Source organism: Schistocerca gregaria, chromosome 8 (genome assembly GCF_023897955.1).
Source record: "Schistocerca gregaria isolate iqSchGreg1 chromosome 8, iqSchGreg1.2, whole genome shotgun sequence".
Lineage (NCBI taxonomy): Eukaryota > Metazoa > Arthropoda > Insecta > Orthoptera > Acrididae > Schistocerca > Schistocerca gregaria.
This window is the reverse complement of record NC_064927.1, coordinates 320,027,980-320,050,972: the sequence shown is the minus strand read 5'-3', so window position 1 is coordinate 320,050,972 and position 22,993 is coordinate 320,027,980. Positions and strand designations below refer to the sequence as shown.

General features: G+C 42.1%; 1 protein-coding gene across 1 annotated transcript in view; it reads right to left on the bottom strand.

The window, feature by feature from the left end:
• LOC126284260 (vacuolar protein sorting-associated protein 33A) overlaps positions 1–22,993 on the bottom strand; it is a 94,300-nt gene that overhangs the window by 23,463 nt on the left and 47,844 nt on the right. Inside the window, exons 6-8 of the mRNA XM_049983067.1 lie at positions 21,539–21,653; positions 10,113–10,273; positions 9,783–9,937 (exon numbers count right to left, since the gene is read on the bottom strand). Of these exons, the coding sequence (XP_049839024.1) occupies positions 9,783–9,937; positions 10,113–10,273; positions 21,539–21,653 (431 nt within the window). The remainder of the gene's footprint in view (positions 1–9,782; positions 9,938–10,112; positions 10,274–21,538; positions 21,654–22,993) is intronic.

Below are 22,993 nucleotides of genomic sequence, written 5' to 3'. Positions count from 1 at the left end.
GAGGACTTCTTGAACTATTCAGAATCAAAACACGAGTCAGAGGAGGGGATGTATTATAGAGAGAGAGAGAGAGAGAGATTGAGAGAGAGAGAGATTGAGAGAGAGAGAGAGAGAGAGAGAGAGAGAGAGAATGTGCCCGCTCGTGGGGGGAGAGGACGGTAGAAGACAGTGCATGATCAGGATGGAAATGGAGAGATATATACAGAAGAGAGAAGGGAATAGATATAGTGAGGTGGTGGGAACAGGACAGCAGAGGTAAATGTCAGGTGGATTCTGAGAGTGCTTGGTATGTTGGAGAGAGAATTCCCATTCACATAGTTCAGAGAAACTTGTGCTGGAAGGGAATACACAAATGGCCCACATAGTGAAGCAGCTGTTGAAGTCATTTGTGTAGTGGTGTACAGCATGTTTGGCAACTGGATGTGAAGTCTGTGGTTTGCCACAGTTTGGCAGTGGCCATTCATGTGAATACACAGTTGGTCATTTGTCAGGCCCAAATATAATGTTGTACAGTAATTGCACATAGTTGATATACACTATGTGATCAAAAATATATGGACACCTGATTGACAATGACTTACAATTTCATGGCGCCCTCCATCGGTAATGCTGGAATTCAATATGGTGTTAGCCCACCCTTAGTCTTGATGACAGCTTCCACTCTCCCAGGCATTTGTCCAATCAGATGCTGAGAGCCATTCTTCACGGAGTGTTGCACTGAGGAGAGGTATCGATGTTGGTCAGTGAGGCCTGGCACAAAGTTGGCATTCCAAACATCCTGAAGGTGTTCTATAATTGCTCTTCAACAGTATGAAGCAAGAAAATGTAGGCCTGTACCGTAATAGTGCGATGCAAACCAACAAGAGGTACAAACTCCCTCCATGAAAAACAAGACCACACCATAACACCACCACCTCCTAACTTTACTGTTGGCACTCTACACATGCTGGCAGATGATGTTCACTGGGCATTTGGCATACCCAAACCGTGCCATCAGATAGCCACATTGTGTACTGTGATACATCACTCTACATAACATTTTTCCAATGTTCAGTTGTCAAATGTTTATGCTCCTTACACCAAGCGAGGCGTCATCTGACATTTACCAGCATGATGTGTGGCTTATGAGCACCCACTCGAGCATGAAATACAAGTTTTCTCACCTCCCAACTAACTTCCATAGTACTTGCAGTGAAACTTAATGTAGTTTGGAATTCCTGTGTGATGGTCTGGACAGATGTCTGCCTATTACACATTACGGCCCTCTTCAACTGTCAGCAGTCCCCGTCAGTCAACAGACGAGGTCAGCCTGTATGCTTTTGTGCTGTACGTGTCCCTTCACATTTCCACTTCACTCGCACATCGGAAACAGTGGACCTAGGAATGTTTAGTAGTGTGGAAATCTTACATACAGATGTATGATACAAATGACACCCAATCACCTGACCATGTTCGAAGACTATGAATTCTGCTCTCTTCAAGATGTCTAATGACAACTGAGGTCATTGATATGGAGTACCTGGCAGTAAGTGGCAGCACAATGCACCTAATATGAAAAATGTATGTTTTTGGGGGTGTCCGGATACTTTTGATCACATAGTGTATATCATGACTGCTTTCATACACTGCCCTACATTTTACTGGATTGGAGATGCCTAGAACTGAACTGTGTTCGGAGGTTGTGGGTAGATGTATGGGACAGGTATTGCAACTGGGCTGACCACAAGGGAATGAACCATAACCCATGACCAACCGCCAACAGTACCTCTGCTTTGACGGCTGTCTTCCATTCCATGTCAAAAAGTCTCATCCTTACAATGTCACCACCTGTGGATGCTGCATTTGTCATGGAAAGCAGAACCTTCACTGTCAGACAAGATCCTACCCAGGTCATCCATAAACAGATCACCCCTGCCATCAATTCCTCTGACACCACTATACATTTTAACTAGTTGCCGAACAGCACCCATCTAATCACCCAGTATAACACTGGCCTTAAAAAAATCAATCTAATGCTCCTTCAGGGCTTCTGACTACCTACTGTCATGTCTTGAAATGAAGGATATCCTACCCAGTCTTGAAATGAATGATATCCTACCCACATCTGCCAAATTAATTTTCTGCCATTTACATTACCTACAGAATGTCCTAGGCCATTTCTATTCCAATCCTGCACCCAACCCTGCAACCCAGAGGTCATTCCTTTGGCATCAGCCCAGATGCAGAAACTGCCTGTACAGCCATCCATCATCTTCTACTGCAGTCTAGTCGTAGGTATATCCTATCCAATAGAAGGTATGGCCATGTGTGAAAGTGGTCATGTTATACATCAGCTATACTGTAAATACTGCACAGCATTCTACATAGGCATGACAAGTAACCAACTGTAACTCTTATAAACAGCCACTGTGAAACTGTGACAAACTGCAATGCGGAACATAATGCAAACCACAACACAAATGACAACAAGTGCTTCAATGCACAGGCCATCTGCATACTCCCTTCCAGCACAATTTTCTCTGAACTACACAGATCATAATTGTGTCTCAAACATCTCTTGCACTCACGCAATCCCCTTGGCTCGAAACTCTGCTGCCCTTTTTCCACTGCCTCATCTTACCTTTTCCCTCCCCTCTTCTTCCAGATCATTCTTCTCCATCCAGATATTGCTCTGTCTTCTCCCATTACTCTTCACCCTCCCCCAGCCCCCTCCCCCCCACTCTACTCCCCCTTTTCTCCATCATCTTCAACTTTCTCTCTTTTTGTCCCCCTCCCACCCTTTTCCAGCTATCAACTCCTTGCGCCCTTACCAACCCCTTCTCAGCTCCATCAGCCCAGGCAATGGCTTTCAATAACCAGGTATCAATCATCAATCTTGTCCTGGCCATGAAAGTGTGCGTTTGGGTGTACGTGTATTCATGTGTCTAAGTGTGTGTACTTCTGCTAGAAAAAGAGCCAGTGCTCAAAAACTAGTGCTGTTTTCAGTTGTGTGTTTCTGTGCTCCACGCATCAATCCACTACAGGTGAGTGGTTGCTTTTCTCTTATTTCACGTATTGGTCCATCCCCGAATTTCCATTATTGTTACATATTCAGGAGTGTATCTTCCACAAAACCTGTCGACCAATGTTGGTCTGGCTGATGAGGACATGTCATCCAGAACCAATCACCGCTACTGCTTTACACCATAAATGTCACCTTGCAGCTTACCCACCATTTCAGATGTCTTATAGTCAATAACTTGGCACTGGAGGTTGTATTGCAATGTTTTGCTCCTATAATTTAAATTTATTACAGTCTGCCCCACCTCTTCAATGACCTCCAGAGGAAGACATACAAAGGATAAAGGAACAGAGGTTATCTCAAGTAGTCCCAAAATGCATCTTTGACCTTCCAAGCATACCATTCCCTTTGCAGACTATACAACAGCGGAAGGGGAATTTGTTCAAACTATTTTTGAAATAATAATGATTACATTTCCTTTCATGAAATGTGATCCAGAAACAGGAATATTGCCTTAGTTCCTAAGCTCTTTTTCACATTTTCATCACATGAAGTTGACAGGCAATGATTTCTCCAAACATATTTATTGGAAAACTGACAACAAAATTCTGTAGCTCACATCCAGAACTGCTTTTTGTATAAGATTAGATGTATTCATGTAAAAAGTACTGTGGTCAGAACTACATCTTTTGAGTACTTGAACAAACAAACAAAGAAAAAAAGGGGTCTGTAACATTGGGGATTTTGCTTGCACACACCACTCTAGCACACTGTGCTCAGGTATGGCACACCTGAGCAGGAATGCTTGGAGCTGGCAAGCTGCAGTCGAATGAGGCAACATGGGGAAGGGAATACAGACACTGCCCAGTCCGGGTGTGCACTTCACTCTGCTGTTGTGGCTGTTGTAGTTTGGTTGGTTGGGTTAAAAGAGGGGGAAAGGGACCAAACTGCTAGGTGATCGGTCCCTCGTTCTGATTAAAATAACTCCACAAGGGTGGGAGTAAAACAAACGAGACACAAAAAACACGTTCTGATTAAAATAACTCCACAACGATGGGAGTAAAATAAATGAGACACAAAAAACAATGCGGGAAGAAAGGAAAAATGACAAGAATGACATAAGGGCAACAAACACTAAAATGGACAAAACTGGACAAGAAAACCAGAGAGAGATGCAAGAAACAGGTAGAAGGGATAAAAACAAGAGAGCAGATGACCGTGGCTGGTCACCCACAAGAATAAAAAGGATAAGCCAGCCACTATGCAACACATTAAAACATTCAGCCTAAAAGCACTATGGTGGAGAACAAAGAGAGAGAAAGCACATGCGCTAAAAATGAGATAGAATGATAAAACCCACCCTCATGTATAGAACATAAAACTAAATTAGCTGATGAGGTGGTGTCGGCTAAAATTAATGATAACGAGACCGGTAGTTGAAGATTCCATCACAGGACAACCAAAGGACAGCTCAACAAGATATGGGCCACTGTCAGCCGGGCACTGCACTGACACTGGGGAGGGGGGGGGGGGGGTGTCTTCACGATGCAGGAGGTATCCGTGGGTTGGCCAGTGTGGAGCTGGCACAGACAACCAGAGTCCCTGTAGAGGGTTGCATGGAGGACTTTCACACATTTGTAGTTTCCTGACATGCAGATTGCTGTGCATACTGAGACTATGCCATTCCACCTCCCAAAGCCGAAAAACCTTGGGGGCTTAAAAATAATGCAGGTCAGTTATGGGATTGCTGATCTCTGTAAGCGGGCTTCGTGTAGCCTGTTTGGCCAGCCTGTCGGCAAGTTCGCTGACTGGGAGTCCAACGTGTCCTGAGGTCCAAACACCACTGAATGACTGGACCATTCCAGGTCATAGATGGACTCCTGGATGGTCACTACCAAAGGGTGACAAGGGTAGCACTGGTCGATAGCTTGTAGGCTGCTTCAGGAGTCAGTACACAGAAGAAACGACTCCCCAGGGCATGATTGGATGTGCTCAAGATCACGAGATAATAGCCACCAGCTCCGCAGTGAAAACATTGCAGCCATCAGGCAAGGAATGCTGTTCAATATGTCCTCCATGGACATACGCGAATCCGACATGACCAACAGCCATTGAGCTGTCGGTGTAAACAACTTCGTTGCCTCGGTACATGTGCAGAATTGAGAGGAAGTGACAGCAGAGAGCTACAGGGTTAACTTAGTCCTTAGAGCCATGCAAAAGGTCCAGATGAAGCTGCGGCTGAGGCGTACACCTTGGAGGCATACATGAATGGACCGCAAGTAGAGTTGGGGAAGTGGTCATTACCACACAGGCAGTCATGTGCTCTCCAGTGTATAGCTGGGAGAAGGCCTGGACAGCAAACTGAGAGACCAATGGCTGAATATGTGCCATGTGCCACACTGAAATGTGTGGGGGCACCTGTATTGAGTCAGCAAAGGTTGAGGTGAATGAGAAGGTCCTCAACATCTCTGCCACAGCCATTAACCTTAGCTCCACCCCACAAAGGGTTATGGGCATTAAAATCACCCAGAAGGAGAAGAGATGGGGGAAGTTGTGAAATGACTGCAACCAAAACATAGGGTGGAGCTTCACCACCTGGAGGAAGGTAGACATTACAGATGGTAATTTCCTGCATTGTCCTCACCCTGGCAGCCACAGCTTCTAAAGGTGTTTGAAGGGGCACAGGTTTGCTACAGACAGAGGTAAGGATGAAAATACATACTCCACCTGGCAGTCTGTCATGCGCACGATAGTTTTTGTAGTACCCCTGATTGCCACAAAGGGTGGGGGTCCGCGTTGCAGGAAACGAGGTCTCTTGAAGGACAATGCAAAAAGCTGGGATACTGCTTAAAAGTTGATGTAACTCAGCCAGGAGGGAGGAAAACCCACCACAGTTCCAGTGGAGAATGACACTTTCTGTCGTCCTGGGTGGCAGGGAGTGACCAAGGAGGCAAATTAGGCCTCAGCATCACCTGTCACCACTGGGTGATCCAGTACCATGGCATCCGAGGCATTGGCGAGGTCTAGATCCTCAAGGGCTGCCAGAATCTACATCTCATTCTCATACGCAGAGCTGTGGGGGAGTGCTGGCGTAAGGGCCACTGGTGGAGGCTCCTGTTTCTTCGACAACTACTTCTTTTTAAATTTTGCCCTCTCGCTGCTCCTTAGGGGCTTGCTGGGAGGGCTTCTCGGAAGTCGCTTCAGGGGCAGGGGAAGACCTTGAAGCCCCTTTGACCAGCAGCCAGTGGCTCTTTCAACCACTGGTTGATGTCCACTGGACCACTGGAGGGGGGGGGGGGGGTAGAGTCCCAAGGGCCTACTTCTGCATAAGATGAGCCGGAGAGGCCGTTTCTTCTCCAGCTGGGGGGAGGGGACCAATGTCACCAGCACATTGGGGGGTGATGCTCCCAAAGTCGAAGTTTTGAGAGCAATAGAAGAAGACATGCCACCAGCCAACTGGAGGGGGTAGGAAGATGGGCGGCCCTGACGGCCCACTGGAGTAACCTGAGATGGTGGGCGTAATGGCATCATCAATGGCGATGCCGTCATGGCGGCAGGATAAGAAGATCGCATTGGAACAGGGTTAAGTCTTTCATATTTGAGTTCAGCCTTGTGGTAAGACAACCTGTCCAGGGTCTTGTGCTTCATAATTTTGTGTTCCTTTTGGAGCACTGGACAGTCCAGCGAGCATGGGGAGTGATGCTGTCCACAGTTCACACAGATGGGAGGAGGCGTACATGGAGTATTTGGATGTAGCGAACGTCTGCAATCTCTAGCTAGAAGGACACAGAGGGGACATGTACCTGAATTTCCAACATTTTAAGCACCGTATAGGGGGAAGGACATAGGGTTTGACGTCACATCATTAAGCCATCACCCTGACCCTTTCAGGCAATGAATCACCCTCAAAGGCCAAGATGAATGCACCGTTGGCAACCCCATTGTCTTTGGGTTCCCTGTAAATGCGCCAGACAAAATAAACACTCCACCATTCTAAATTGGCATGTAGCTTGTCATCTGATTGTCACAGGAGGTCACGATGAAAAATAATTCCTTGGTCCATACTGAGGCTTTTGTGGGGAGTGATCAAAACAAATATTACCCAGCTTGTCAAAGGCGAGTAACGCTAGGGACTGGGTTGGTGATGCCATCTGAATGAAAACCGACATATTGTGCATTTTGGACAGCACTGTCACTTCCCCAAACTTATCCACTGAGTGCTCAACAAAAAACAGAGGCTTCGTTTCCAGAAAGGAGTACCCATGGGTTCTGCTGCACACTAAGTAACGTGGTGAATATGGATCTTGTCCCCCTGAAGCCCTACGTTCCTTCCAAGGTGTTGGTAGGGAGGAAAACGATTTAAGGTCATACTTGGTAGCATGGAAATCAACCTTTCCTTTCTTAGAGACTGCAGGGGCCATTTGATCCCCAGTAAAAGATGACTTTGTCCACTTCATTGCAGGTCATCCGCCCTGATGCCACCCACTCCGATCAGGGGCTCCCACCACATGTGCCACGCAGACACAGCAAAGGCCACCTGGCGTGATGGCCGTTGCCGGGAGTCTTTATGCTCCAGGAAGACAGACGTATACTCTTTGGCATACGAGGGGAGTTTACAGCTCAGGCAACAGCATTCCGATTCCTGTGTTGTCAGGAGGCTACCACCAAATGGGTACACGATGTCCCCACCACAATGCTGGATATTGGGTGCAGAGAAATCCAACACTGTGATGGGGGGCGAAAGAGGACAGAAGACAACAGAAGAAGATGATGTACCCGAGAAAGTGTCCTTGCCCAAACAGTTGAATTGCAAGCAGAGATGCAAACCCATGACGAGAAGAGGTTCAGGAGATCTAATCTAAGAGCACCATGGATAACTGGTGCACCACGTAAGGCATCCTTCCCCATATAGCTTGCACTTACGTAGAATTTGGCAGGTCAAGCCAGAAAATGGGACCTGAACTTATAGGGCCAAAAAGTGAGAGACTCCTTTTAGTTGTCTCTTATGACAGGCAGGAATACCTCGGGCCTATTCTAATCCCTGGACCCACAGGAGGAGACTGTTGCAAAAGCTTCGTGTGGAACTGTAGGCTAGTATTGATTCTGATGTGCTTCCACCAATTGATGGAACTAAACTCAGATCAATTTAATAATGCTATAGATTTATATTGCTGCACTGTAGCATTTGAACACAATATCATTATCACCCACATGCGAAAAAAGCTCGCTTTAAGCAACAACGAAAATTTGAAAATAGTAAAAAGTTTCACAGGAAAACTAAGAAACTGCCAACTTTGTAATAATGACTGGTCTCAGAATGAAACATTGCATTGCTGTTTTTCTAACACCATCTGATTGATTGATTCAAACGTCTTACATGGATGTTACTACTAACAAATTACAAATCTAATGGAAATAAAACTCTCCCCTAATTATTCTCTGTTAGCACTGCAATTACACTGAATTTGCCATCTATCATCAACTCGTTTCAGATCCAGCCTACTTCGTCTGTCTGAGATATGGTTCCATGCTACACTAAAATTTCTTTTGCGAGCCACATTCCAGGGTGGAACACAAAATACTCTTTACACTAAAATAGCTGGCTTTGGAAAGAGACTACTGTTACACTTACAACGCTCAAACAAATCTTCGTCCTCACCACCATCCCATTTGGGTTAAATACAGGTTAATCTCATAGGTGAACTGAGTATCCTGTAGCCCACAGCAATTACAGTGCACACGCACTGGGAGTAACTCACAGGGCTTCCAGTTGCCTGAATTCACACAGCTTCATGTCAACAATCCAAACATAAACTTAACAATAATGGAAAAGCTCAGACGTGACTGACCACCAGATCATATCAGAATCATAGGACCTGCTTGTTGCATGCAATGGACAATGAAAAATTCATAACTGTAATTTATAAACAAAGATCATTATGGGAACAAAGTGATGGAAACAATCACTGTCATAACCATCATTGCATGGGTGGAGGTTTTCACAAAAATGAACCTAACTAGTAAATGTGTTTGATTACATTACCCTTTCTAGGGTGGTCATTAACAGGACTATGTTGAAAGTGATTTTAATTACACAGCAGCACATTGAAGACTCTGTATACCGTGCAGTGCTATCATACATTATCTGCAGAATGTGAAAGGTTGATAACAAAGAGTTTATCGCAACACTTAAACCTAATCCCACACTTATCTTGATTATTACTTAAGTTGTTCTGATCTTTTGTACATCACATTTACTTATTTCTTCCTTATTTCCTGCCCTCTACACCTTTGCCTAATTGTCATAAAGATAGAAGTCCATTCTGTGAGCTACTAAACATACAGCAGTCTGATGGTTATGCCTGAAATGTTTCAGCTCAAGTTGTATGCCTCATGATGTATAAAGCCATGTGACAGTTGGGTAGGATAACTTGCTTAAAATGTGCACGCAGGCTTAGATGGGAAGGTTGGGCCACTTGATCATGGGGTGTTTGAACCGAGGGTGAAACGACATCGGATGCAGTTGATTTCCTTGTCCAAGGTGACTACATTGAGATCTTATGAACTACATGCACCAAGCATGCACAAACATAAACGTCAGATGAAAAGAACACCCCCCCCCCCCCCCCCACACACACACACACACACACACACACACAGAGAGAGAGAGAGAGAGAGAGAGAGAGAGAGAGAGAGAGAGAGAGAGAGAGAGAGAGAGAGAGAGAGAGAGAGAGAGAGAGATATCTTCACTCATCTCTTATGGTTTGTCTGCTGAATTTACCTTAATAAGAGGCTCCTGTTGAGCAATACAATCCTCTATATAGGGATGAACTTTATCTGTATCAATGCCATTCATGAATTCCTGTTCTGTTTGCAAGCATTCCAGGAAACTATCTGAATCTGTTACTTCTTTTATGAGCTCTGCTATAGTTGTATCTGGAATAACCACATTTTTTTAGATATAACATAGCTGAACTAATTATGGCACTTATAATTCAATAGTGTCAGTAAGCAATGTTTAAGAAACTGATGATAAAATTATAGTAGCTTTTTTCTATTTTACATCATGTTTGCAGTACTCTTTCATGATTTGCTTTTAAAGAGTACTCACGATTAGCAAGTGAAGTCTTGGAAGCCAACATATGTGGAAGCCTGGCTACAAAGCGCTTCATTTCTTGCACAGAACGGTCACTTTGGCACTCTTCCAATTGAGATGAGATTTGTTTGGCTCTACGACTCAGTGCTGGACCCACAGCATTGAAATTTTTATCCCTGTAAAACATATACAGAATTGTGATTCTTCAATTTCTCCACACTTATTTTATAACGAAATAAATCTCGGGTGAACAGCCTGGTATGCGTGTGCATAGGACACAATATTTCGGCAACTGACCACATTGCCATCATCAGGTGCGCTGATATACTGACTAGCAGTGGACCGGTGCCATGTATATATACGACAATACCTCTCCCGCTCCACAATCAGGCGCTTCCTATGAGTCAGTGTGGTTTGCACCCAGCACGCGATCCAGGTACAGCATCCGTTCTCCCACCGTCTGGGTGCTGCATCCTAGGTTTTCTCGTGCAGGAAGGTCTGCTGGCACCGCTCTCGTTATTCTTCCCTCCTCCCCCGAATTCAGTATTCTCTGGGAAATATCCTTTTTTTCTTAATCCGGGTGATAGCTGGTTCCCATGCCTTGCTAAGGATGTAACCGCTGTCGTGATTTAGTTGTGGCTCCCTTACGCTGATCTCTATGGCTTCTTTGATAACACACTCCCAGTATTTGGAAGTCTGTGTCAGGACTTTGGTTTGGTCATAATCAATGCTGTGGAGTTCCGACAGGCAACACTCAGCAAATGCTGACTTACTGGGCTGTTGCAGTCTAGTGTGCCGTTGATGTTCTCGGCATCGGTACTCAATGGTACGAATAGTCTGCCCTATGTATACACTACCGCATTGGAAAGGTATCTGATAAACCCCTGGTTTACGTAGAACAAGGCTGTCCTTGACACTACCAAGAAGGCTCTTGGTTTTGCTTGGAGGACGGAAGATGGTTTTCACTTGGTGTTTACATAAAATGCATCCAATTTTTCTGGATAAGACCCTACAAAAGGGAATAATAGCCAAGGCCGCCTCCTCCTGAGGTTCATCCTCAGTTTCCACCAGTGCTGCAGGTGTGGGATGTAGAGCCTTCCGAATCCACCCTTCCTTGTAACCATTCCTCCGAAACACGGTCTTCAGATGGTCCAATTCTTGTTGGAGATTGTACCTGCTGGAGATGGTGTGAGCTCTGTGTACAAGAATTTTGAGCATGCTATTCTTTTGTGCGGGTGGTGGCAGCTATCCGCATGTAGGTACAAATCAGCGTGCGTCTTCTTCCTATACACGCTGTGGCCCAAAGTGCCATCAGCTTGTCTTCTAATCAAAACATCTAGGAAAGGGAGCATCCCATTCATTTCAATCTCCATGGTGAACTTAATATTCTCGATTTTGGAGTTGAGATGTGTGAGGAAGTCTGCCAGTTTATCTCTTCCATGTGGTTCCATGTGGCCAGATAACAAAGGTCTCATTCACATATCTAAAGAAACAGGTGGGCTTTAGATGTGCTGATTCAAGAGCTTCCTCCTCAAAATGTTCTATGTACACATTTGCGACAACAAGTGAGAGTGAACTCCCCATGGCTACTCTTTCTGTCTGCTCGTAGTATTCACCGTCAAATAAGAACTAAGTTGATGTCAGAGCATGTCTGAAAAGGTTGGTGGTGTCTTCTTCAAATTTCTGGCTGATGAGTTCAAGGATTCTTGTAACGGAACTTCAGTGAATAGAGATACCACGTCGAAGCTCACCAGTATGTCAGATTCCTTAAGTGCAAGGTTGTTTATGCATCCCAGGAAATCCACAGAGTCCCCCAATGTAAGGGCTACATAGTTGTTTGAGGTGCTTGGCGAGAAGGTACGCTGGGGTACCAATATTGTTGATAATGGGACGTAACCGAATTGATTCCTTGTGCACCTTCAGCAGTCCATAAAGTATAGGAGGAACAGCAGCCCTTGGGTGTAGCTTCTTAGCAATCTCGCCAGGGAAGCTGGAATCCTTGAGAAGTGCCAGAGTCTTCTTCTTGACCCTTTTGGTAGGATCGTCGTCCATATTTCGGTATGTACTGTACCCAAGTAGGTCCCGCACCTTCTCAGCATAATCCTGTCAGGATCGGATCACTGTTGTGTTGCCCCTGTCTGCAGGTAATATTACTATGTCTGGATCTTCTCTTAGCTCCTGTATGGCGGCCCTCTAGCTTTATTTTGGTTAGAGCTCTGCAGGTTTCGCGATGAACTACTTCAGCAGCTTCAGGTGGAAGTCAAGCAGCTGATTGATACAAGAAGAAAACATGAATCTTAATAATAAGGTACAAAGGAAACGGATATGTTGCTTAAAAATTAAATTAAGTGTTCTCCATGATAAATAAGAATGGATGAGAGGAACATTGTAAAGATACTGTGGAAGAAGATTTGACAATAGGAAAAATTCACACATGTAAAGGAAGATTAAAGTAACTTCAAAGAAGTAAACTCTAAAGGTGTTAACCCACTAAGTGCACATGGAAAACATCTATGTACAAGAGATGGCTGACAAATGGTAGGAGTACATATCAAAGGCCTTTACGGTTGAGAGGGAGTACTACAAAGTATGACAGATGAGCTGGACGTTATGTGGCAGAAATAGGTGAGACGATAATGTGGTCAGAGTTTGACAGAACACTGAATGATTTGAGCATAAACAAGTCTGCAAGAATTTTTTATACCCATATAGCTCAGAAGTTACTGAAATCTGCAAGAGATGTAGCAACTACAGTTATTTGAATTAGAATGGTGGCTTACCATAATATTTCCATTCAGGCATTGTCACTACATTAGTATCAACAGTATCTAAACAGGTGGGGTTGGACAAAAACACGGGTACACCATGAGAAATGAATACTTGAATATAAATGCAGATGTTTGCCAAGCTTCCAAGTTGCACTCTCGTATCTGACTACAAACAGTGTCCATGCAATGTCTCATTAAGTTGCAAGTGTCAGTTGTGGTCACAACAGTATTCTGTGTAGTTGTGGGAGCATTATGTCAGAGATAAGAGAATTTGGATATGGGCAAATTTTTGGTGCTCATATGTTGGGTGCTTCCGCCCAAGCTAACTGAAGTGGTTGGTGCTTTAAAAGGCACCATATTGAAGGTTTTACTGCATACAGGAAAAGCATAAAAACATAATCTGCTAAATCACAATGCAGACAGAGTGTGTGTGTGTTTTCGTGCACACATGCGCGATTGTGACCATTGCTCACTAAAGAGGACTGTGATGAAAAATACAACAACAGCTGCAGAAGTCACTGCAGAACAGAATGTCACACTCATGAACCCCGTCAGCACCAAAACACAAAGGGAGCTCCATAAGCAGAAAATTGCAGGGCACAATAGAATTCCAAAATCGCTCATCAGTGATGCAAAAATGCAGATAGGAAAATATGATTCTGGAGTCACAAAACCTGGACTATGGAGCAACGAAAGGAATTGGTTTGATAAGTCTTGTTACTCATTTTTTTCAAGTTGCGTCCGAGTTTATGCCCCAAGAGGAAAGCATGGAAAGTGTTCAGCAATGATTTGGGAAACCTTATTGTAGGATTCCAGAGGCCCCCTGGTTAATCTGAAAGGTCGCACTACTGCCAACGATTATGTGACCATTTTGGCTGATTAAGTCCATAGTACAATGTTCGTTCCCAAATGGTGGTGCTGTATTCCAAAATGATAGGGCCCCAATACATCAAAATAGAAATTGAAGCTGCATGAGAAAGTGTTAGAGCAAGACTCAGCTTCAGGAGTTGGCATGATATGGTAACTGGATCCTTCTGTCGGCACCACACTCATCTCCTGATGTAACTGAAAACTTCAGAGAAAACCACAGTTCAGTTGTATGTAAGTTCCCTAATTGTACTGCAATCATTGGTGGAAACTTTAATCATCCAACTACCGATTGGTAAAATTACAGTTTCGTTAGTGGTAGGTGTGACAAGCCATCCAGTGAAACATTACTAAATGCCTTATCTGAAAACTAACTAGAACAGATAGTTCACAACCCCCATTCATGATGGAAATTATTAGATCTAATGACAAAAAATATACCTTACCTCTTTGAGGACGTCCTACTGAAACTGGTATCAGTGACCATGAGGCAGTTGTAGCAACAATGATTAACAAAGGACATACAAGTAGAAAAATATAGATGTTCATTAAACCAGATAAATAAGCAGAAGAGTCATATATCAATGAGGAACTTGAAACTTTCAGCACAGGACAGGAGCATGTAGAATAACAAAGGCTCAAGTTTAACAGAATAGTTGACCTTACACTGGATAGATACATACCCATTAGAACAGTTCATAATGGGAGGGACACTCCATGGTACACAGTTATCGTAAGGAAACTCCTAAAGAAACAGACTACTGCAAAACAGATGTGAAACAAAGCAGAGGGCTAGAGATACAGAGATGCTTGGATGTCAAGAGTGCAATGTGTGAAGCTTTAATGACTGCTGTAACAGAATACTGTCAAATGACCTTTCACAAAACACAAAGAAATACTGGTCATGTGTAAAGGCTATTAGTGGCACCAAAGTTAGTGTCCAGTCACTCGCAAATGAGATAGGGACTGAAACTGAGGTTAACAAATCAAAAGATGAAATGCTTGAGTCTGTTTTCAAATGTTCCTTTACAAAGAAAAATCCAGGAGAACTCCCCCAATTAAATCCTTGTACCACTGAAAAGATGAGTGCAAATTCAATCCTCCTACCACTTAAAAGATGAGTGAAATAAGTGTTAGTGTCACTGGTGTTGAGAAACAACTGAAGTAATAGAAGTGATCCACAAAACTATTGTCCAATATCCTTGATGTCAATTTGTTGTAGAATCTGTGAACATATTTTGGGCTCAAACATAATCCGGTATCTTGAACAGAATGACCTCCTCCATACCATCCATAATGGATTCTGGAAACATTGTCCATGCTAAACCCAACTCATACTTTTCTCACAGGACATACTGAAAGCTTTGTATCAAAGACAGTCACGTACATGCAGTATTTCTTGATTTCCAAAAAACATCTGACTTAGTACCACACCTACGTTTATTGTCAGAAGTGTGATCAAGTGAAGTTTGTGACTGGATTGAAGCCTTTTAGGTAGGAAGGATGCATAAGTTATCTTGAATGGGGAGTCATCAACATGTATACAAATAAACTTTGGATGTACCCCAGGGAAGTATATTGGTATCCTTGCTGTTCAGGTTGTATATAAATGACCTAACAGACAATAGTAACATCAGGCATTCTGCAGATGATGCAGTTGTCTGCAATGAAGTACTATCTGAAAGAAGATGCATAAATATTCAGTCAGATCTTGATAAGATTTGAAAGTGGCGAAAAGATTGACAACTTGTTTTAAATGTTCAGAAATGTAAAACTGGGCACTTCATGAAACAAAACAAAATTGACTATAATATGAGTGACTCCCAGCTATAATTGGCCAACTCATAGAAACACTCGGGTGTAACACTTGCAATGTACAAGGGCTGGATGCAAAGTAGTGGTAACACTTGTGTAAGATTTGGTATGTACAAGGGCTGGATACAAAGTAGTGGTAACACTGCTGTAACATCAGACTGGTGAGTCGACAGGCTGCAATTTGTGTTGACACAATTAAGGCCTGTGAGAGAAGAGATTGTACAGCGAGTTGGGACAGTACTCTGTCAATCTATTGCAGTGTATAGATGATTGAACATCACAGCAAGTCAAAAATCCTAACATAACATTTACAAAGATATAGCAATGTTCTAGGCTCAAAATTGAAGTGGCATGAGAGAGCATGCAAATATCTTTCCAGGGACTCCCAGCACTGCCATACATCTCTCTCTCTCTCTCTCTCTCTCTCTCTCTCTCTCTCTCTCTCTCTCACACACACACACACACACACACACACACACACACACACACACACACACACACACCATGGATTAAAGCATTCAGATTAGGCACAGATAATGTGAAGGATCCCCACACGTAGAGGACAACCTCACATGGTGGAGAATGCAGTTCAAATTATTGCTTCCTTGTTGGACATTGATCGCCACTGGATTGTGCGCAAGTCAGCAGCAGCAGTTAGAGTATGTCACAAAACTGTGCTCCACATTCTGCATGACGATCTGGGGTACTTCAAAATTGTAATACACTGGATATCTCATGAAATGTCTGAGATGCAACAACAGCACTACTATGCCATCACACAGGATTTGTTGGGCCACTACCAAAGGGATGGTACAGATTTTCATCGACACTCCGTCACTATAGGCAAAAACTGGGCACGCTCGTCCAAACCAAACTTGAAATGCCAATCCGATGAATGGAGGCATCCCGGTTCTCCTCATCCAATAAAATTGTGCACCACAACAAGCACTTTGAACGTGATGTTCACTGTGGCATATGGTGTGATGGGGTAAAACTGTATCGTGCTATGCCTCCAAGGAAGATGGTAGTTGCTGCACACTACTGCACGTTCCTGCACCACCACCTTAATCCAGAATTCAGGCAAAAGCAACAACATTTTGAGGAATAGTGCCCCATCATTTTGCATGACAATGTAGGATGCCACACCACTGCTGGTATCCAGGATGTCTTGCACAGCTGGCAATGGGAGAGTCTGGAATATCTACTGCACTCAACCTACATGGGTTCTTGCGATTAGATCTCTTTGCCAAAGTACAAGAACCACTGTGAGGGATCTAATACAACACCAGAGATGATGATATCCATGCTATAGGGCAATCAATATGGGACATCAATAGGAAGAGACATGCAGATGTTATATGATACCTTCTGCACATTTGGCAAAAGGTCATAAGTAATAGGGGTAATTATATTGAAGGTGTGTAACTGTAACTACCTCTTTCGATAAAGTCATTTCAGATAAAAAACAATAGTTCTCTTTACTTTTTATCCAGCCCCTCCATATGCAACGGAATGATCATATAGGCTCAGTTGTGAGTAAAGCAGGTGGCAGACTTTGGTTTATTGGTTGAATACTGGTGAAATTCAATCAGTGTACAAAGGAGATTGCTTACAAACCGCTCATGTGACACTCTAGAATCATACAGAACTAACAAGGATATTGAAGTATACAGAGAAGGGCAGCATTAATCGTTGTTGAGCTTTGGGAGAGAGTCACAGAGATGGTGAAGAAACTTGGACTGGCAGACCCTTGAAGATAAATATAAACTATCCTAAGAAACCCTTGAAATATTACAGTATCTCATTGCTACCTATCAGAACCCTTCGGAGAGCATTAAAGATGAACACCAGTCCAAATTGTCCATTACATACAAAAATAACCACTATTTCAGTATACATATAATTCGAAAACGATGCTTTGCTGAAACTATATGTATAAAAGCCACCGTGTGCATTTTGAATGTGCCAAAACCATTGTTCGTATGTGAGAAACACAATATAAATGTAAAATTAATATTGTAACTAATCGAAAGAAATAGAGCACATGGTCAGGATGTATCAGTAAACCTATCATTATCAAATTACTACAGCAAATTAAATAGAACATATAAATAAAGCACGTTGATTGAATCTCCGATATATGTTAGCACTAAAATTCAGGCACTAGTTGATTTGTTATAAACAAATTTAGAAATGTAATGGTTATCTGTAACAATTAGTCAGAAAATGTTATATTAACTCGTAACTAAGTTCAGCACTGAGATTGTAAATTTTTAGCAATGTGTAGCTCATATTCGGTTTTAATTGTAATTTTACATAAAATTGTTATTTTCATTGTAGGTAATTGTTAACAAAAGTATAAATAGAGATCACGCAGGCGTCTTGGGACACTCATTTTCGGCTATGGTTGCGAGCATAAGTATTGTAGGCTCACTTGTTGATTGTTGTGAACTCTGTGTCGTCTGATGTCAACTTTGGGTACATGTGATGTAACCGGTACAGTTCACCAGGTTCGGACACCAGAGTCCTGGAAATATATTGGTATTAAAACTGCACTGTACTTTGGAATTTATTTGGGAGTCTTCTGCAATCCTTTTCATAGGCTGCACAGCGACGAGACATGAATCCAGGCATTTTACAAAACCCCGAGAACTAAACAACTCTCAATGTTGGTAGAACTGACGGGAAAACAGCGCATCGACTGGGCATTTCACTCAAAACATTTGCAATGCGGAGGTGGGAAAATATAAACATCTCAGCCTACTTACAGAGTTTAAAGGACTGGCCTTAAGTGATGACTCTAGGAATATAATATAACCCTCTACATATTGCCACCATATGAACAATCATTCTTCCCCACACACTGTATGAGAATGTAACGAGGAGAAAACCTAATAACTGGTACAGTGGGACATAAACTCTGTCATGCACTTCGGAAAACTTTGCAAAGAATAGAGAAAGACTTAGATAATCACGTCATTCAAGAGTGGTTCTGTGAGCATGAAGATTAATTGTCACATCTGCCTTGGCCATGATGGTCATCAGATATCAATATTATTGGGGTTTTGTGGTCTAAGTTGGAGAGAAGGAAGCATGATCGCTATTCACCTCTATCATTGTTACCTGAACTCAATGTTACCTTGCAGGAAGTACAGCATAAGATTCCTTGGAAAACCATACAGGACCTGTATTAACCTATTCCACGATGACTGGAAGCTGTTCTGGAATCCAACAGTTTCCGTATAATGTATAAGGCATGGTAATAATTCTGTTTTAGGTGTTTTCATAATTTTGTCCACCACCTCTACATAAATACCATCTGACAAGAAGTGTGACAATTCGCAGAAGAACTGAAAGTAATTCTGAGGATGTATTGCACAAAGATTAGTTTAGTTTCAAGAAAGGAAAAGGCGGGAGAGAGTTCTCACATTTCATTTAATTGTGGACGACTGGATACCTTCCAAGAATTAGTGGTCACAGAGGAAGTCTTTTATAATGTAAGGTGGAATAAGGTATTCACAATCTTTATAAGAATGGGGCTAAAACGTAAAGATGGGTGAATAGTCTGCAATATCTACTGTAACAAAATCAGCAGCGTTTTGTTCTGTCAACCCCGACAGAGAGCAGAGGAGCTGAAGTGGGTTCACTAAAGGGGAGCAGGAACAAATTCAGCAATGCTCATGTTGTAGTCAGATATATTTACTTGTCTCAAACAGAATATAGGGATGCTACAGGCCCACATTGTAGGCAGGATAGATGTCAAACACATGTACATTGAAAGTGATACATTGTCAATTTTGACCACAGCACAGTGTGGATCGGGGCAGAATGTTCTTTTTGGGCAGACAGCTCAGCAGAAGCTGACTTACGAATCAGTGCTGGCAATGCAGTCCAACCTCAAGGCCACTTAGTGGATGGTTGCATTAAGACCCTGCTTGGCAGTGGTTTGAAGTGAAATTAATGTCACCCAGGAACTGGCCCTCGACATCTGGTTGGCAGCTTCTGTCGATGTCAGTATGGAATAGTAGGGTCCTAGTTGGACACTTGAGCCATTCGATGCCAGATGCAGGACCATATGGCAAGCAGTCCCATTGAATGACACTGACTGATGTCTGCTTGCACCAGCAGTGACTGAGCAAAGACACCTCTATAAACCACACAATGGTAGTCTGCTCTACAGTAGTTGCCACCTCAATGTGTGTTGTCTTCTGGGGAGGCTGTATTTATACCAACTTACCCCAGATTTTTATAGTGTAGATGCCACAGGTGTCATGTAGTCACCACGTCACAATGCTAAACTGACGTCCCGGATTTCTGTAACACCATTGGTTTCTGAATGTGGGTTGTACCAATGTACTGGGGCCTAATGGGAGAGGTAATGCTGAAACGGCTACTAGCAGCAATTTACGGTGGATATGTGGTCATCCACCAGTGAGTTGGACGATCTACAGATTGGTGTTTCAACACACAATCTACAAGGGAGTAAGACAAGGCTGATTTAAAAGAACCAATGTTAGGAATAAAGATGCTATTTTTCTCCCAAACAAATTTATTTGTTAATATATTGCTCTTTTAGGGTACAAACTTTTACCAACATCACAGCCATGTTTTTAACTCCTTCTAGCAATAGGAATTGTTAAGATCTCTAAAATACCTGTAAGTCACAATCATGACCTTGAGTGGTATTTTTTATCCGACTATGATTTTGTCATGTTTAGACATAAGAGACTGAATATGGTGACTGAAGAAGCAATTCTAAAGGCACTAACATAATTCTGCGGTGAAAACTATAGATGAATGTTCTGGTACACTGTGGAGAAATAGGACCTTTTTTTCTTTGCCAAATGAGCCATGTTCTATCCTAAAACAGATTAAGTGTCCAATATCTTTTTGTAGGCTTCTCCAGTGATTGCTTTTTCTTCTTTCTTTCCTCCTTTTTCTGTTTATGGGTATCACACTCTTCATATGCCGATAAAAAACTTCGTAACTTTTCCAGCTGATGGGACCATCTTTGCTTTCTTTGAAGCAGAAACCTGTCAATTTTATTGTTGTCTGGTTCTAGGTTAAAACAACAAATCAGCACAAAAGATCTCTGGATCTCCCTAAAACAGGTTCAATGTGGAAAGCAACCTGCCTCAATGTTCACCATCAAGAATGGCAACATTTATTGGGCTAACCATTTTTTCGTCATTTTTACCCATCTAGCTGCCATCATTGATGGCTAAGTGTCACCATGAAAAGCATCCAGTTTTGTATTAACTTATGACCAAATTTCCTTTGTTAAAGTGAAAATCAAATCATTGGATGATGCTGCACTTTTTCCATTTCAGAGAAAACCATCAAAAACATACTGAAAAAAAAGACCTGTTCAAAGGACTGGACTGCTTATTTAAAAAACAAAAGGGTTTAAGGTTTAACAAAGCAATGATGGAAGAAATGCAGAATACTGGCCTGATTAACATCAAAATTAGGAGCAATATAATAGTGAGAAGTAGATCGGCATAAGTGAAGAAAGTTTAATTCAATAAAAGAGCTCTGTTGGTGCATACACATATACACTGATATGGAAATGAGAATTAAGTTTCTGGAAGTCTACGCTTGAATCAGGGCATTGCAGGGAAGTTAATTGGGGGGCCATCAGAAATCAGGAGGTGAGGAAACAAGGAAACTAAAATCATTTGAAATGTGGTGCTATTGGAAATCCCTTACTAGAATAAGGGCATGTTAGCATCACATATGCCACAGTAACCAGGAATAATTATTCTGATAATGGAAGTAGTAGCAGTAGTAGTAGTAGTATTAGTAGATAGAAAAAAACAGCAAAGGAAGACAAGGACTACAATATGCTAAAGAGCTTGTTAGATATAGTAGTTACACAGATATGATGACCAAAAGGTAAGAAGAGATCAAGGACAGCATTAAACTAGTCAAATGACTTTAAAAAATAAAAAGTTTTAGCTTTTCACTACATCCTTGGTAATATCACGCTACCTGATTTCTGCAAACAATTCTTCAGCAGAATTAAGAATAATATTTTTCTTTTCTCCAACAAGTCCGGGACCATCATCAGGCTTAGCAAATTTTTCAGCTGGCAGTTGCACAGTGCCTGCAACAAAATATAGCTTAAAGAAGTAGAAGATAACAGTAACAAATTAGGAAGTGAGTTTCTTTCCTCAGAATGTGCGTATGCTGACTTGGCTGAATATGCATCTGCAAATAAACTTTTAACTTATGCATGAATCTCATTCTATAAAATAAGGACACACACACTCACTCACTCACAAGATTATTTTCTCTTTTGAAATACACTAAAAGAAAATTTACTATTGGTTTTTTCCTCATAGTCAAGTGTATTAATTTACTGGGAAGTTTTTTAGCACTTTTGACAACAAAACATCCACATTTTGGGCTGCAACACATTTACATTAATTCCACTTTGACAGCCAAATGGTGGGAAAAATATGGTTCATTTAAGAATGAATGATGACCTTTTATATCAAGCGTGAAATCTAATGGTTGTAAATTTAAGCCGAGTATGGGATCCATTCCTTATCTCAGTAATATATTCCAGTCCTGTCTGACCAGTAGTTTCCAAACTTTTTGCAGGTACCTTTGCCAGTTTGTAATGGAGCCAACCCCTCCCCCCCCCCCCCCCCTATTCTTCAGTTTCACTGCAGCTGAATTTGGCCTCATATACAAACACTCTTATCACACATTTTATAATAATGAAGCTACTTTTTTTGCAAATTTGATATTTTTAACAGATTAGCACCTCTTGTGAAAATTACCAAAATGGAATTTCAGCCAGTCAATAACTAAAAATAGATTTTGTGTGTGTGTGTGAGGGGGGGGGGGGGGGGAGGAAGTTCATAAGGGGAAGCCAATTTTGGAAAGAAAGAATAATTTATGCTTAAATTACAACTGATTAAAATTGAAAAGGAAAATAGAAGATACGTATTAATATTTAATTGTCATAATATTAATGTAAAATCCAAATACAATAAAATTAAAGTAAATGAAATAATAATAATTATGTTTATTACAATAATAATAGGAATCTGTTACTAGTAGCTCTCTTTTTGCCTGATAAGCAGATGCTGATATCCTGACACTGGACTCCATCTTCATTAACTGAAGTCTCAGGCTGCTCACCTCATATTCCTAATTTTACTATTTATAGAGACATGCCATCACTTCTGATGTCTGCAGGTCTCAAAAGGCCTTTATCTTGGTTTCACTGACTACTCTAAGCTGGACAGCACAAGGAGATAAAGATTAGCACATCCTACCCACAGTACTCAATCTGTGGACAAATATTAGCAGACCTGGCATCTAAGACACTGCTGGAATTGTAGGAAGTGACTGATGAAACAGGCAGAGTTGTGGCTTATGTTGATATAATGGTGATGTTATCTCTGGACTCCAGACAGAATTTTCAGAAAAAGG